At 45.9% G+C, this 15,284-nt stretch overlaps 1 protein-coding gene across 6 annotated transcripts; it reads left to right on the top strand.

Moving 5' to 3' along the window:
* Nucleotides 1-8,693: 8,693 nt before the first annotated feature.
* On the top strand, nucleotides 8,694-15,283 carry NICN1 (nicolin 1, tubulin polyglutamylase complex subunit). 6 transcript variants are annotated; one of them, XM_082413673.1, is made up of 6 exons: nucleotides 8,694-11,082; nucleotides 12,457-12,573; nucleotides 12,823-12,936; nucleotides 13,316-13,456; nucleotides 13,772-13,876; nucleotides 13,951-15,283. In XM_082413673.1, the coding sequence occupies exons 1-6, from the start codon at nucleotides 10,951-10,953 to the stop codon at nucleotides 13,990-13,992; spliced, it is 651 nt and encodes a 216-aa protein (XP_082269799.1). In that variant the 5' UTR covers nucleotides 8,694-10,950; the 3' UTR covers nucleotides 13,993-15,283. The 6 variants fall into 6 exon arrangements, with proteins under 6 accessions (XP_082269799.1, XP_082269801.1, XP_082269798.1 ...); XM_082413671.1 differs by having other exon boundaries at nucleotides 10,784-11,082; nucleotides 12,397-12,573; XM_082413674.1 differs by having other exon boundaries at nucleotides 10,868-11,082; nucleotides 12,397-12,573; nucleotides 13,385-13,456.
* The last annotated feature ends 1 nt before the right edge of the window (nucleotide 15,284 follows it).

The raw sequence follows: 15,284 nt of genomic DNA, 5'->3' as shown, positions 1-15,284 counted from the left end.
GCATGCAGACTTCTCAGTTGTGGCATGCATGCGGGATCTAGTTCCCCAACCAGGGATCGAACCTTGGCCCCCTGCACTGGGAGCGCAGAGTCTCACCCACTGGGCTACCAGGGAAATCCCCATTTAGTACAATTTTATACATACTGACTCTTTCTGGATCCCCAAACATTACAAACGAGCAACTTGTGTGTGTGTGTGTGTGTGTGTGTGTGTGTGTGTGTGCGTGTGCGCGCGCGCGCGCGCGCGCGCGCATGCGCGTGCGCGAATGTGCAAGTGTAATCTTGGAGGAGGTTGACTTTCATCAGGTTCTCAAAAGGTCTAAACCCAACGGAAGTTAAGAAGGACTGGGCAGGGCTTCCCTGATGGCTCAGTGGTTAAGAATCCACCTGCCAATGCAGGGGACACTGGGTTTGAGCCCTGGTCCAGGAAGATCCCACAGGCCACAGAGCAACTAAGCCCGTGGGCCACAACTACTGAGCCTGTGCACTGTAGGGCCTCCGCTCCACAGCAAGAGAAGCCACCGCAATGAGAAGCCCGCACACCGCAACCAAGAGTAGCCCCCGCTTGCCGCACTACAGAAAGCCCACACACAGCAACGAAGACCCAATGCAGCCAAAAATAAATAAATAAATAAATAAATAAAAAATAAAAGGACTGGGCAGAGGGCTGGCCTGTAGGAGACTTTCAGGCAGCCATTTCCAGAGTTCCGGTGTAGACCATGCAAAAGGGAGCCTGGCATGGTCCAGTAGTTGTGGCGCACGGGCTTAGTTGCTCCGCGGCATGTGGGATCTTCCCGGACCAGGGACCGAACCCAGTGTCCCCTGCATTGGCAGGTGGATTCTTAACCACTGTGCCACCAGGTAAGTCTTATTATTGATGGAATTCTTAATATGATAGTTACCTTGGTAATACTAGGAGATAAGGTCTGGGAAAGATTTTTGGAAAATTGAGGGTCCAAGACTCAGGTAAGGAATGGCATTCCAGGCATCCAAAGCCCACCTCCTGCCTTTGCCCCCTCCACCAGCCTTGAGTCCTGGTGCCTGATTCTCATGGGTGCGTGACTCCCCATTATTCCCCAGCAGGTGGCGCTGCTGTCCTGCCTATGCCTGATGGTTGCCAGCCAGATGATGTGTTCTCAGGGGGCTGGGACCTGTCCTACGGAAGGCTGCCAAGGAGTACAAAGCCATTCTATTCATTCACGAATTCAACAAACACTAATTGAATATAAAATATGTGCCAGGCACTGTTCTAGGTGCTGGGGATTTAGCCAAGAACAAGACAGACCAAGCTCTGCTTTTACAGGGCTTACATTTTAGAGCAGTGCTGTCAAATACTGTAGCCCCTAGCCACACGCTGCTATTGAGCTCTTGAAATGTGTAGTCTGAATTGAGAAGTGCTGTAAGTGTAAAATACATACCTGATGTCAAACAGTTAGTAAAAAAATAATGTTAACTATCTAACATTTTAAATATTGATTTTATATTGAAATGATATTTAGAGTATTTTGGGTTAAATAAAATATCTTATTAAAATAATTTAACCTGTTTTTGACTTTTTTTTAACATTACCAAGAATTTTAAAATTACATAGTGTGCCCACATTTGTGGCTTACATTATATTTCTGTTGGACAGTGCTGTTCTGGAGGGCAATCAGACATATAAACAAATGTGCAATATGATGTCAGGTGAGGAGAGATTAGGGCTGAGAAGTGACAGAAATGAGACAGTGAGCAAACAGGTGGAAATAAACCTGTGAGCCTGGGACAGTGTGGAGGCCAATGTGGCCAGAGCAGGGGAGAGAGGAGTGTAAGAGACGAGTTATAAAAGCAGGGCCAGAGATGCAGTTTTAAAATATTATTGCTATATAACCATTTTGGGAAGAAGTTTGATTTTTTTTTTTTTTTTTGGCCACCCCACGCACCATGTGGGATTATTTATTTAGTTATTCATTCATTCATTCATTTGGCTGAGCCAGGCCTTCATTGTGGCACGCTGGATCTTCATTGCGGCATGTGGACTTCTTAGTTGCGGCACGGGAGGTCTTTAGTTGCAGCATGAGGACTCTTAGTTGCAGCATGCATGTGGGAGCTAGTTCCCTGACCAGGGATCGAACCCAGGCCCCTACATTGAGAGTGTGGAGTCTTAACCACTGGACCACCAGGGAAGTCCCAAAGTTTTATGTTATTGATTAAATGTAAGAATATGCATTCTCTCATAGCCATGATCTGACAATTTGACTCCCAGAAATAAACTCTAGAACAGTGGGTCTCAAAGTTTTTAGTCTCAAAACCACGTACACTCTTTTTTTTTGTCTTTCATATTTTTAAAAAATTTCTCTTCAATAGTTGCTTGCCCCAACATCTTCCTGTCTACTCTATACAATGAAAATACAAACTGAGAATAGAAAAAAATAATTAAAGCATTAAATCATACACATTACAAATCTGTTCCAAAATATACTTACATTAAATAAAATATGCATTTCAGTAAGAGATCTACAGTGAATGACTATGCATTCTGGGAAGCTTCACGATGTCTAGGCAGGGCCAACATCCATGGAAGGAGCTAAGAGAATTTGCATCCAGTCACAGTTTGTAGCAGGTTTCTAATCGCCAGTCTGTGAACTACAATGAGCACATCATTAGCATCACCTGTGCAGGGAACTGACTTTGGGAAAAGGGGGAGAAGCAAGCTCTAGCCTCAATGTTGAGTTCATTACAACGTCTCGAGAATCTTATCAACAGCCTATACAGTACAGTTCCAAAAAAGTAAACATGTTAAGCAGACAATGCTTTAGAACCCCACACACATTTCCTTGTTGTGTTTATGTGGAACTCTCCATCTACAGTGGGTGGTTGTGAAGAGGTTCTTCCTCAGGACAACATGGTCACAGGACTCCGACGCCCCAGCGTGACTGAGGGGAGCACAAGGACTGGGGAGGAGGCTCCCTGTTGGTTTCAGTTGGAGACAAACTTCTAATGCACAGTCCACAGCCCTGCAGTCTTCTCCTTCTGTCATCTGGCATAATGCTTAATGTAGTCTTCAACTTTATTGCTGAAGTCTTCCTTGTCCTGCAAATGTTCTGTAGCTTCAATATTCAGTTGATCATCGAAATTCAAAAGATCAGTAAACAAAGAGTTTAATACCTAAACACTGTTTTTCAGTGGTACTTCCCTGGTGGTCCAGTGGTTAAGACTCCAAGCTTCCACTGCAGGGGGCACAGGTTCGATCCCTGGTTGGAAACTAAGATCCTGTGTGCCTGTGGTGCGGCCAAAAAAAAAAAAAAATCCTTCAGTGTCCCTGTGGGAGCCCAGCCAGTGCCATCAGTCGAATGGTCTCTCAGTAAACTTAGATGTATTTCGCCTGTCTCTTTGGTGTTGGGGTGCCAGATCCTGGTCAAGCATTTCACTTTGGGAGGCACCATGTTGTACACATCGGGAACTTCAGTTTCATTCATTCATTCATTCATTTATTGATGCCGCACCAGGTCTTGGCTGCCGCACGCGGAATCCTTTGGTTGCGGCATGTGGACTCTTAGTTGCGGCATGCACGTGTGATCTAGTTCCCCGACCAGGGATCGAACCTGGGCCCCCTGCATTGGGAGCACAGAGTCTTACCCACTGGACCACCAGGGAAGTCCCCGAACTTCAGTTTCAAACTGAAGTTTTCCACCCTGGTAGTAACCCTCATCTGGGGTGACAGCTGAAACAGTGAAGCTTGTTTGGATCAGGAAAATACACTTTACACGTACAAGGTAAATTAGCGACAAGTTCTGCAACCTCTTTAACAAGCAGCCTGCTCTCACAGAAACCCATCGAGTGGAGTCAGAGGCTGTGGCTCACGCCCCGGACCCTTTGAGACCGTCATCCCTCTTCAGTTTGCTTGCCAGCATCAGCATTACTGCTACCTTTATCCTGGGCACCCCGAGACAGGTGATGCCGCCCAGCGCCCAACACCCGGCCAGGCCAGCCAGGGGCGGCGAGACGCACCCCCTCACAGCCTCACTGGCTCCGGGCGGTAGGCCGTACACTCTTATAAGTGAGGACTCAAGAGAGATTTTATGTGAGTTATATTTATAGATGTTTATGTGTTGGAAAGTAAAACTGAGGAAAATTTAAACTATTTGCTTTTTTTTTTTTTTGGCCTCGCTGCCAGGCATGTGGGATCTTAGCTCCCCCACCCAGGATCGAACCTGCACCCGCTGCAGTGGAAGCTGGGAGTCTTAACCCCTGTACTGCCAGGGATGTCCCTATTTGCTTATTTAAAATAAACAACGATATAGCAGTAGACCTGCCCTATGAGAAATGCTAAAGGGAATCTTTCAGGCTAAAATGAAAGGACACTAGATAGTAACTTGAGGCCATAATTTAAAATAAAGGATACTAGTAAAGGTAACTTCATAGGTAAATATAAAAGCCAAGATCATGATACTTTTGGTTTGATTTGTAATTTCTCTCTTTTTTCTACATGATTTAAAAGGCAAATGCATAAAACAATTATAAATCCATGTTAGTAGTCATAAAATGTATAAAGATATAATTTGTAACAATAACAATATAAAGGGGGAGGAACAGAGATGTATAGGAGCAGAGTACTTGTAAACTCTTGAAACTAAGTTGGTATTATTCAAACTAGCTTGTCATAAATTTAAGATATCAATTGTGATCCCTAAGTAAGCCACTAAGAAAATAGTTTAAAAATATACAAAAAAGGAAAGAAAGGAATCAAAGTGATACACTACAAAAGATCAACTAAATTTTTTTAAAAAGGCAGTAATGGAATAAATAAGGGTTCTCTGAACCCAATTCCAACATGTGTGTGGAGGCTTCCCCACAGGGTGTCTGAGAATTTAACTCAATTCTGATACTATCTATCCAGAGATAGAATCAGATTCCATGGGTCAAGGGCTCAGTCCCACAAGACTGCCCTCCACTTCAGACACAGGTCAAGTTGTTACCTGTGCTTCTAACCAACTGGCCACAAACTGAGTTTATGATGACCCCCTCCAACTTACAATGCTAATCTCAACTCCAGGTTGTCACCTGTACTTCTGACCCACTGGCTGTATATCAGAGGTTCCCAAGACCTGCTCCTCAATTTCGATTAATTTGCTAGAACAGTTCACAGAACTCAGAGAAACATTTTACTTACTAGATTACTGGTTTATTATAAAACAATTATTAAAGGATACCAATCAACAGCCAGAAGAAGAGATTCAAAGAGCAAGGCATGGGGAAGGGGTGTGGAGCTTCCATGCCCTCTCCAGGTACATCACTCTCCCCATATCTCCACATGTTCACCAATGCAGAAGCTCTCTGAACCCTGTCCTTTTGGGGTTTTATGAAGGCTTCATTACATTGGCGTGATTGATTAAATCATTGGCCTTTGGTGATTGATTTAACCTCCAGCCCCTCTCCCCTCCATGGAGGTCTGGGGAGTGGGACTAAAAGTTCTCCTGGCAATCAGCCCCCACCCTTGACCAGGATCCAAAAGTCACTTTCCCTGAAGAGTTTTCAGGAATTGAGGACAGGACAAGAGACCAGATATTAACCCATTGCTCTTGTCTCTCAGAAAATTCCAAGGGTTTTAAGAGCTGTGAACCAGAAACTGTAGATGAAGACCAAATATATATGAGAAATATATATTTTGGTCATTCAGATGGCATATGTATATATAGTATTTTTATTTTAAATATTTATTTATTTATTTATTGGTTGCGCTGTGTGGCTTGTGGAATCTTAGTTCCCTGGCCAGGGATTGAACCCGGGCCCTCGGCAGTGAAAGTGTGGAGTCTTAACCACTGGACTGCCAGGGAATTCCCCAAATTGGATTTTTTTAAAAAAGGTCTATCTATGTGTATCTATAAGAGACTCACGTTAGGTATAAGGGCACAAAGAGGTTGAAAGTAAGGGGTGGAAAAATATATTCCATTAAAATAGTAACCAAAAGAGAGTTGGGTGGCTATATTATTGTACGACAAATTAGACCTAAATCAAAACAGTTTACAAGAGACAGAAGGAAAATATTGATAAAAGGTACAATATAGCAAGAAGATATAACAGTTATGAACATACATACATCTTACAACAGAGCCCCAAAATATATGAAGCAAAAATTGACAGAATGGAAAGAAGAAATACACAGTTCTACAATAATATTTGGAGATTTCAATACTCCATGTTCAATGATGGATAGAACAACCAGACAAGAGCAGTAAGGAAATGGAGGACTTGAGCAACACTGTAAACCAACTAAACCTAACAGAGATATACAGAACATTCCACCCAACAATAGCAGAATACACATTCTTCTCAAGTGAACATGGAACATTCTCCAGAGTAGGCCATATATTAGGCCACAAACAAGTCTCAATAAATTTTAAAAGATTGAAATCGTACTGAGTATCTTTTCCTTTCTGGTCACAATGGAATGAAACTAGACATGAATAAGATAAGGAAAACTGAAAACAAAAATCACAAATATGTGGAAATTTAACAACACACTGTGTGATGGTTAATTTTATGTATCAACTTGAAATGACCGTGGAGTATCTAGACATTTAGCCAAACATTATTCTGGGTGTGTGTCTGAGGGTGTTTCTGTGTCAGATTAACACTTGTTTTTTTCTTTTTCTTTCTTTTAGTTTTTGAGATTAATATTTGAATAGACTGAGTAAAGCAGATTACCATCCTTTATATGGGTAGGCCTCATCCAATCAGTTGAAGTTCTGAATAGAACAAAAAAGCTGAGTAAAAGGAAACCCCTCCTGTCTCATTGCTTGAGCTGGAATATTGTTCTTTTTCCAGCCTTTGGGGTACGACCAAAACATCAGCTCTTTTAGGGTCTCTGAGACTGCCAGATTTTGGAATGGAATTTATACCATCAGCTCTCTTGGTTTTTATGCCTTCAGACTTGAACTAGAACTACACATTAGCTCTCCTGGGTTTCAAGTTTGCCAATGGCAGATCTTGGGACTTCTCAGCCTCTATAATCACATGAGCAAAGAGTTTATAAGTTTATAATCTCAATCTCTCAATTGATCTCTCTCTCTCTCCATATATATATGGAGTGGAGGTGGCTGTTCACCAGAGAGATATTGAAACAGTGCACCTCAGACTGGGACTCGGAACCCAAGTGCTGGGACTCAAACCCAGCCAAAAGCCTGACTGGGACTCGAACCCATGCAGCCGGCGAAAACTCACAGTCTTCCAACTGAGATCACACACCTGGTTTCAGGATTTAATGAAGCTCAGGTTCTTGATGTCTCATTGCAGAAAGAATTCAGTGAGAGACAAAGTGATAGGTAAGAAGTGGATTTATTTAGAGAGAAACACACTCCACAGACAGACAGTGGGCCATCTCAGAAGGCAAGAGGAGCACCAGGGTATGGGTTATCAATTTTTATAGGGGTGGGTAATTGCATAGGCTAATGAGTGGGACGAGTATTCCAGCTATTTTGAGAAAGGGTGGGGATTTCCAGGAATTGGGCCACCACCCACTTTTTGATACTTATGGTGGGCCTTGGAACTGCCATGGCTCTGTGGGTGTGTCAGTCAGCTTACTGATGTGTTACAATGAGCTGTATACTGAGGCTCAAGGTCTAGTGGAAGTCGACTTGTCTGCCATCTTGGACCCATTTGGTACTAATCAGTTTATGTCATGTCCTCAGGCTATGTCATTCTTTCAAAGGTTGTGCCCTGCACCCTTCCCTCCTGTTTCAATATTGAGACTCATCTGCAATGAGGGGCCACATGGGTCTGTGTCTGCTCTCAGAGCTGAGGCCTGAAGACCAAAGCCTGTCTGTATCCTCCTGATTCTCAGGAGGGCTATAGTCCTCTGGGATTTAGGGAAACCTCTGCTCCATTATGGGGGGGGGGGTGGTGGCTCCCTAAAAGGGCAACCCTCAGGAATCTGGAGGGACCCAGGCAATGAATCATTAGTCTGAGTCAAAATGGAGATAGCGGGCTTCCCTGGTGGCAGAGTGGTTAAGAATCCTCCTGCCCTTGAGAACACAGTGAGGGGGAAGTAAGCTGGGATGAAGTGAGAGAGTGGCATGGACATATATACACTACCAAATGTAAAATAGATAGCTAATGGGAAGCAGCCACATAGCACAGGGAAATCAGCTCGGTGCTTTGTGACCACCTAGAGGGATGGGATAGGGAGGGTGGGAGGGAGATGCAAGAGGGAGGGGATATGGGGATATATGTATATGTATGGCTGATTCACTTTGCTATACATCAGAAACTAACACAACGTTGTAAAGCAATTATACTCCAATAAAGATGTCAGAAAAAAAAAAAAAAGAATCTGCCTGCCAGTGCAGGAGACACGGGTTCGAGCCCTGGTCCAGGACGATCCCACATGCCGCGGAGCAACTAAGCCCGTGTGCCACAACTACTGAGCCCGTGTGCCGCAACTACTGGAGCCTGTGTGCCTAGAACCCATGCTCCGCAACAAGAGAAGCCACCGCAATGAGAAGCCCACGCACTGCAACGAAGAGTAGCCCCCACTCGCCGCAACTAGAGAAAAGCCCATGTGCAGTAACGAAGACCCAATGCAGCCAAAAAATAAATAAATAAATATATTAAAAAACAAAATGGAGATAACAATGACCAGTCCAGAAGCCACAGGTTACAAATTATGATGAGGCAGGGAAAGTTTTCTGTCACTGGAGGTCTCTAGGTCTGGGCTGGGAAGGCTCAGCTCCTCCAGGCTGTTCCTTGGGCTGGCTTGGAATCCTGGTTTTGTGTCTGTTTGATGCCCCACTATGAGAATCCTATGAGCTACACTGGGCCTGTGCCTCTGGAGCCCCTCACACAGAGAAGACACAGGTCACCAAAGATGACTGTTGCCTGGAGGGTCTGACCTATGAGGTAGGAGTCCAAAAGAGGCTCTGTTTCCAGCTCTACTTCATATTGCTTTCTTGGCTTGGGAAGTCACTGGCCCACATCTGGCCTCAGCTTTGTTATCCATAAAACAGGCTTAAGTGACAATTTCTGAGGCATTGTTTCTACAAGTATCTGGAAGGATGATGATGATAATAAATATGATGTTTAATTTTTTTCTTTTAAAAACATGTTTATTGAGGTATAATTTATTTTATTTTTTTTTAAATTTCTTTATTGGGGTGTGTGTGTGTATATATATATATATATTTTTTTTTTAACCAATTTTTATTTACTTATTTATTTATTTTGGCCACTCTGTGCGGCCTGTGAGATCCTAATTCCCTGACCAGGGATTGAACCCATGCCCTCGGCAATGAAAGCACTGAGTCCTAACCACTGGACTGCCAGGGAATTCCCAATTGAGGTATAATTTAGATACAATAAAATGCACATATCTTAAGCATTGTTTAATGAATTTTGACAAATGTCTAGACAAATATAACTACCAGCCTATCACGTCATAGAACCTTTCTGTCACCCCAAAATATTCCCCTGTACTTCTTCACAGTCACCCTTGGCACCAGGGAAAACTGTTCTGATTTATATTACTCTATATTAGTTTTGACTTTTCTAGAATTTCATGTAAGTGGAACCATACCATATGAACTCACTTGGGTCTGACTTTTTTTTTTTTTTTTTTTTTTTTTTGGTCTGACTTCTTTTGCTTAACATAGTGCATTTGAAATCCAGTGGTGGTATTGTGTATGTCAGTTGTTCATTTGTTTGTTTGTTTTTTATTGTGGTAAAACATACATGACATAAAATTTACCATTTACTCATTTTAAGTGTATATATCATTCATTGGCCTTAGGTACATTCACAGTGCTTTGTAATCATCACCACTATTTCCAGATTTTTTTTTCCATCCATCCTGAACTGAAACTCTGTACTTGTCAAACAATAACTCTCTACTTCCCCCTCCCCAGCCCCTGGCAACCTCTATTAAACTTTCTGTCTAGATGAATTTGCCTCTTCTAGGTACCTCACATCAGCGGAATCATATAATATTTGTTCTTCTATGTCTGGCTTTTTTCACTAAGTGTAATATTTTCAATGTTTATCCTTGTTGAAGCATGTGCCAGAATTTCATTCCTTTTTAAGGCTGAATAATTTCATTTTGTGTAATTATACTTTGTTTACCCATTCATCTATTGATAGCCTGTCGATTCATTCATTTCTTTTTATTGTTGAGTAGTATTTCATTGTGTGGATACACCACAATTAGCTAATCTGTTCATTTGTTCATCTGCTGGACACCTGGATTATTTCCAAATTTTGGCTATTATGAATAAAGTCCTTGGATGGACATATGCTTTCATTTCTCTTGGGTAAATACTTAGGAGTGCAATGGCTGGATCATGTTTTAAGTATAAATTTAGTTCTTAAAGAATGGCCAAACTGCTTTTCAAAGTGGCAGGAAATTATCAATGCATGAGGGTTCCAGTTTTGTCAGTTTTTAATTTTAGTCTGTTTAGTGGGTGTGTGGGGTTCTAATTTGTATTTCCCTGATGAATAATAATGTTAAGCATCTTTTCATGGGCATATTGGCTATTTATCTTTTCTTGTTGGCTATTGGCTATTTCTTCTTCTTCAAATCCTTCGCGCACGTAAAAAAAGGGTTAATATCTATTTTTGCAACCAGTGTCGTCCAGACACTATGCTCATTCATGCTCATGGTTTTATGTGCTTTAACTGACGCCCGCCCTGCACAGAGGCAGTAACCGACTGACACCTCAGGGTACCTAGAAGGTTCAGCACTAACCGGATCCAGAACGGCTAGGCCGTTTCTGGGCATGGTCCCTGGTGGCTCTCTGAGGCACGCTCAGTGATTGGCTGAAGGAGCACTTCCGCAGGCACTTCCGAATCCGGGCCCGCCCCGAGCATCGGTGATTGGCTGGGCTGGCCGAGCGCGAGTCCTCTCGGGAGTTGTAGTTCTTGAGGCCCGGCTGGGGATGCCGGGAAGGACCATTGGTCTTACTTTGTCGCGGCCGCTGCCACCATGTCCCGCGTGTCGGTCCCTTGTCATGTGAAAGGCACTGTGGCCCTGCAGGTGGGCGACGTGCGGACCTCCCAAGGCCGGCCTGGCGTGCTGGTTATCGATGTCACCTTCCCCAGCGTCGCGCCCTTCGAGGTGAGCAAGCAAGTGGGCGCGACCGGGGCTCCTGGGCGGGGCTTATTTGGGAACTCGGGCGTGTCCCAGCCATTTAATCGTTTACCGAAAGCCTCTGCAGTACCTCGCCCATACGAATCAGTTAACCATTTATTTATTCCTTCAGTTAACACACAGTTACTAGAATGCAGCTTCCTCTTCTGTTCTCTTCAACGTCTCTCCCCAATGTCCAGAATGGCGCTGACACGGAAGTGCCGAGATAGTAGGTTAGGTGCTGGAAATACAGTTTTGAATTTAATAGAGGTGAGAGGTCGTTTTGTCCCTGGCCACTGGCTGGGTATCATTAGACAATGAGTTACCCCCAAACCTGCCTCCTGCCCATTCCTACAGTCCCTGCTGGAGGTCAGGTTCAAATCATCCCTCATCAGGATCTTCCCAGGGGCTCCAGTTTCCAGTCTCCAGTTGCCTTTCCACATCTGCTGGCAGAGTGACTGGACACTGCAAGACCTCAACACAGAGGGCAAAGTCCACTTTCTAATGGCCTGGCATTCAGAGCCACTCTGTGTCTTTGCCCTACTTGCTTCTCGGCCCCAGGCATTTTGTCCTGTAGTGTGTGGTTCTCCCCCAAGCTGTTGCTTACTCTAAGCTGGGAGACTTCATTACAGGGCCCAACCTTGGAAATCTGATTCAGTAGGTCTGGGGTGGAGCCTGTACACTTGTATTTAAAAAAAAAAAAAAAAATTTCCTTGAGTAATTCTGTTTTGTTGTATTTTGTTGTTGTTGTTGGTTTTTTTGGCCTCACCACGGTGGGATCTTAGTTCCTTGACCAGGGATCGAAACCCAGGTCCTGGCAGTGAAAGCACCGAGTCCTAACCACTGGACCACCAGGGAATTCACTCCTTGAGTAATTCTGATGAGTATCCAGTGATGAGAACTGCTTTAGCTAGGCTGAACCACTCTCTGTTCCAGGGGTATGCCAGGTCCTGTCACCCCTTGGTGCTCCTTTGTTTATGCTACTTTACAGTTTCTACCTTTCATGGTCCACTTGATGAACTCATCTGTACATTTTCTGACTCATCTAGAGTTAGGGCTCTGACCACTTGCAGCATCTTGGACATGCGGCAAGATCCGAGGTCATGGTTTGTTTGCATGACGTGCTCATTTAGACTGTGAGTTCTAGGAAGGCAAAATCTCTTTGGGCCCCAGTGGATTCTTGTTGATATTGTTAGATTGGTAGAAGAGTACATTCCTAAGTGGAGGAAGAGATGGTGCTTTTGAACCCCTCAGGCCCGGGGACTAGGTCTGATTTGTTGTGGTGGGTTGTGTGTGCCCTAGTTGCAGGAGATCATGTTTAAGAATTACTACACAGCCTTTCTGACCATCCGTGTTCGCCAGCACACCTCAACACACACTCCAGCCAAGTGGGTGACCTGCCTTCGGGACTACTGCCTGATGCCTGACCCACACAGTGAGGAGGGAGCTCAGGAGTATGTATCGCTGTTCAAGCACCAGGTCAGCTGGGACTTAGCATGGCCAGGGCAGCCCAGATGAGGGCTCACAAGAGGCCTGGGGATTGGGCCAGGATACCATGAGGGAAGAGGGGTGGGCAAGGTTGGCCTGAATTGTGGTTCTTGGGCAAGTGCCGTGGAGGAACTACTGTTTCCTTCTCAAAGGCCTGGGGAGGAAGCACCTTGGCTCATTGCTGGTTGGCTCCTGGGCAGTGAGCTGGGGCCTCGGTGGGTCCTTGTGTGTATGTGTCAGATGCTGTGTGACATGGGCAAAGTACTGGAACTACGCCTGATTCTGCGACAGCCATCACCACTGTGGTTGTCTTTCACAGTGGAGGAGCTGCAGATCTACCAGCAGGGACCAAAGGTAAGTGACTAGCTCAGAGCTGTTTGCTGGCCCTTTCTCCAGGAGGCTCCTAGCTATGGCTGGGAGGCCTGGGGGTACAGGTGGGAGTGGATGGGTAAGGATGGGGAGACTCAGAAGGAGTCCTTCATGGAAATTAGCCAGGTGGGAATGCTGGAAGCTCATGATGAGAGGTGAGGCCATGTCCCCATATCCCCTGACCTTTGGGGCTACCTGCCTTTTTCAGATCTGGAACATTCAGGTACCCAGATATACTTCTGTTCCTTGTCTTTGTGGGGCTTCCTTCTGCATAGCAGAAGAGCTTAGGTTGTCTTCTGCCCCTGGGACCTAAACAGGATTTTTCCAGTTTCTGGGGCTCAGGGGCCCTTCTCTCTGCCTTCAGGACCTTGGGATCTGGTTCCAGGTCTCTCCTACTCTGCCCGCCTCAGGGCAGTATGCCTTTGCTTTGCAGAGCCCTTCCGTGACCTTCCCCAAGTGGCTCTCGCACCCAGTGCCTTGTGAGCAGCCTGCTCCCCTTCTTGAGGTAAGCCCTCACCCTGGCTAAGAACCATGTGCGAACAGCTCTGGTGTCCAGCACAGGCCCAAGGGGACCCCTTTCTGCAAGAATCTGGGGCTGGACCCAGGGACCTTGGTTCACTCTGTGCACCTTCCTCCTGGGATTTGAGGCATCTCTGTGTGGGGCCGGGCCACCTACTCCACATCAGGCCCCATCCTCATGCTTCACAAGTCATCTGGGAATGTCAGCTGGAGGGCCCCATAGCCCAACTTGGCCTATCTGGAGTTCTAAGGGCACTGCTGGGGAGAGACCCATGGCCACTGACCCCTCCTTCTGGAGCAGGGTCTCCCAGACCCCAGCAGGATATCCTCCGAGGTACAGCAGATGTGGGCGCTGACAGAGATGATCCGGGCCAGTCACACCTCCACAAGGATCGGACGCTTTGATGTGAGTGATCGCTTCCCTCTGCTTGGCTCCCGTTGGCCTAAATGGGTCAGATCTGATGGTCTTTTGTGTTGCAGGTGGATGGCTGTTATGACCTGAACTTGCTCTCCTACACTTGAGCTGTGGCCCTTAGCCAAGACGTTGGCCTTCCGTGCCCATCCAGGCCCGGTTTGGGCCATCAGAGGCCGAAGTGCTGTCCCTGTGCATTCTGAGTGTTGCCTGCATGCGCATTCTGTCGGGACCATGTTCACAGAGTCAAGATTTTTGGGGGCTCACTGTGTTGCTTTAGCATGAACTCCTGGAGGGGATACACTCTGTCCTCACCTGACTGCAACCCAAAACTCCTCCTTCGCCCTCCCTAAAAACACTCCAGTTCTATTGCTAAGAATCCCCCTGTGCCCTCTGTCTCCCCTGCCAACATGCACATTCCTGTCTTCTGCCTGCTCCCTCACCCTGAGTGCAGTGGGCAGGGGTAACCTACTAGAACCTGCTCTGTCTAGCCTTGGAAGACTGCTATAGCTTGGCAGTCGTAGTTTGGAAGCTTGAGGGAGAAACAGGAGCCGCATTTTTCCTTCTGCGCCCCCTAATGGTCTTCTTTCCCTTTGTATTATGCCCACAAAAAGAAAATTCCTATCTAAACTCTTCTGCTGCTTGCCTAGGGAGCCACACAAAGCTGGGAATTTGGGCAGCCTGAGTCCCTTGGTCCCTAAGTTGGCTCCTGGATGTGCGTTCAAATGGGTCTGCCCCCATCCATCAGGTCTGGGCAGGTGCCCTGGGCAAGGCTGGGGCCTGAAAATGAGTCCTGGGACCTGTCTGCCATCTGACAGAGCCCAAAGCACATCCTTGTCCCTCTTCCAGTTGCCCCCATCTAAGAGCCACGCTCAGTGTGATGAGAGATCAACCTCGGTGGTGGTGGTGGGGGCCAGGTGAGAGTTCTCATTGGTGTCTTTTAAGAGGCTGAGGTTTTCTACAACTCCAGGCCAGCAGCTGAATAAGACAGGCTGCTGCTCCTTATGAGAAAATCCTGCTTCTCTCTGTTTTTTTCCTGGCTTTCTTCTGGGGGCTGTTATGAGGCAGTACTGCAACATGTGTTGGACCTGGAAAATTGGATGTTTGTGTGGCTCAACAGCTTTCTAGGGGAAGGGCAGCCACTTTTTGGTGGCCACCTTCTGATGTCACCTATCAGAGTTCTTGCAGGTGGTATCTGCCTCCAGGGTCATTTACTTAGCCCCATTCAGCTTTTGCTAAGAGGGTAATGATCAGTCTTGTGCTCAGGGAGTAGCAGTCCTCAGTGTGTATGTGAATGAGGGGGGAGGTCCCTGGGATGGCAGAGACCCTGCTTCCTGCACAGCTGTGTCCCCAGCACAGGGCCTAGTGTGCAGCAAGACCAATAAATACTTGTGGAATGCAT

The sequence above is a fragment of the Balaenoptera physalus genome (assembly GCF_965194825.1).
Source record: "Balaenoptera physalus genome assembly, chromosome: 11".
NCBI lineage: Eukaryota > Metazoa > Chordata > Mammalia > Artiodactyla > Balaenopteridae > Balaenoptera > Balaenoptera physalus.
The sequence above is the reverse complement of the archived record's forward strand: the minus strand, read 5'-3'. Positions and strand labels throughout refer to the sequence as shown.

Excerpts from the sequence above, each read along its gene's own strand:
- NICN1 (XM_082413671.1), top strand. The coding sequence starts at position 10,951 with ATGTCCCGCGTGTCGGTCCCTTGTCATGTGAAAGGCACTGTGGCCCTG. Across the intron at positions 11,083-12,396 it reads CCAGCGTCGCGCCCTTCGAG|TTGCAGGAGATCATGTTTAA; the intron begins GTGAGCAAGCAA and ends TGTGTGCCCTAG. Across the intron at positions 13,457-13,771 it reads AGCCTGCTCCCCTTCTTGAG|GGTCTCCCAGACCCCAGCAG; the intron begins GTAAGCCCTCAC and ends CTTCTGGAGCAG.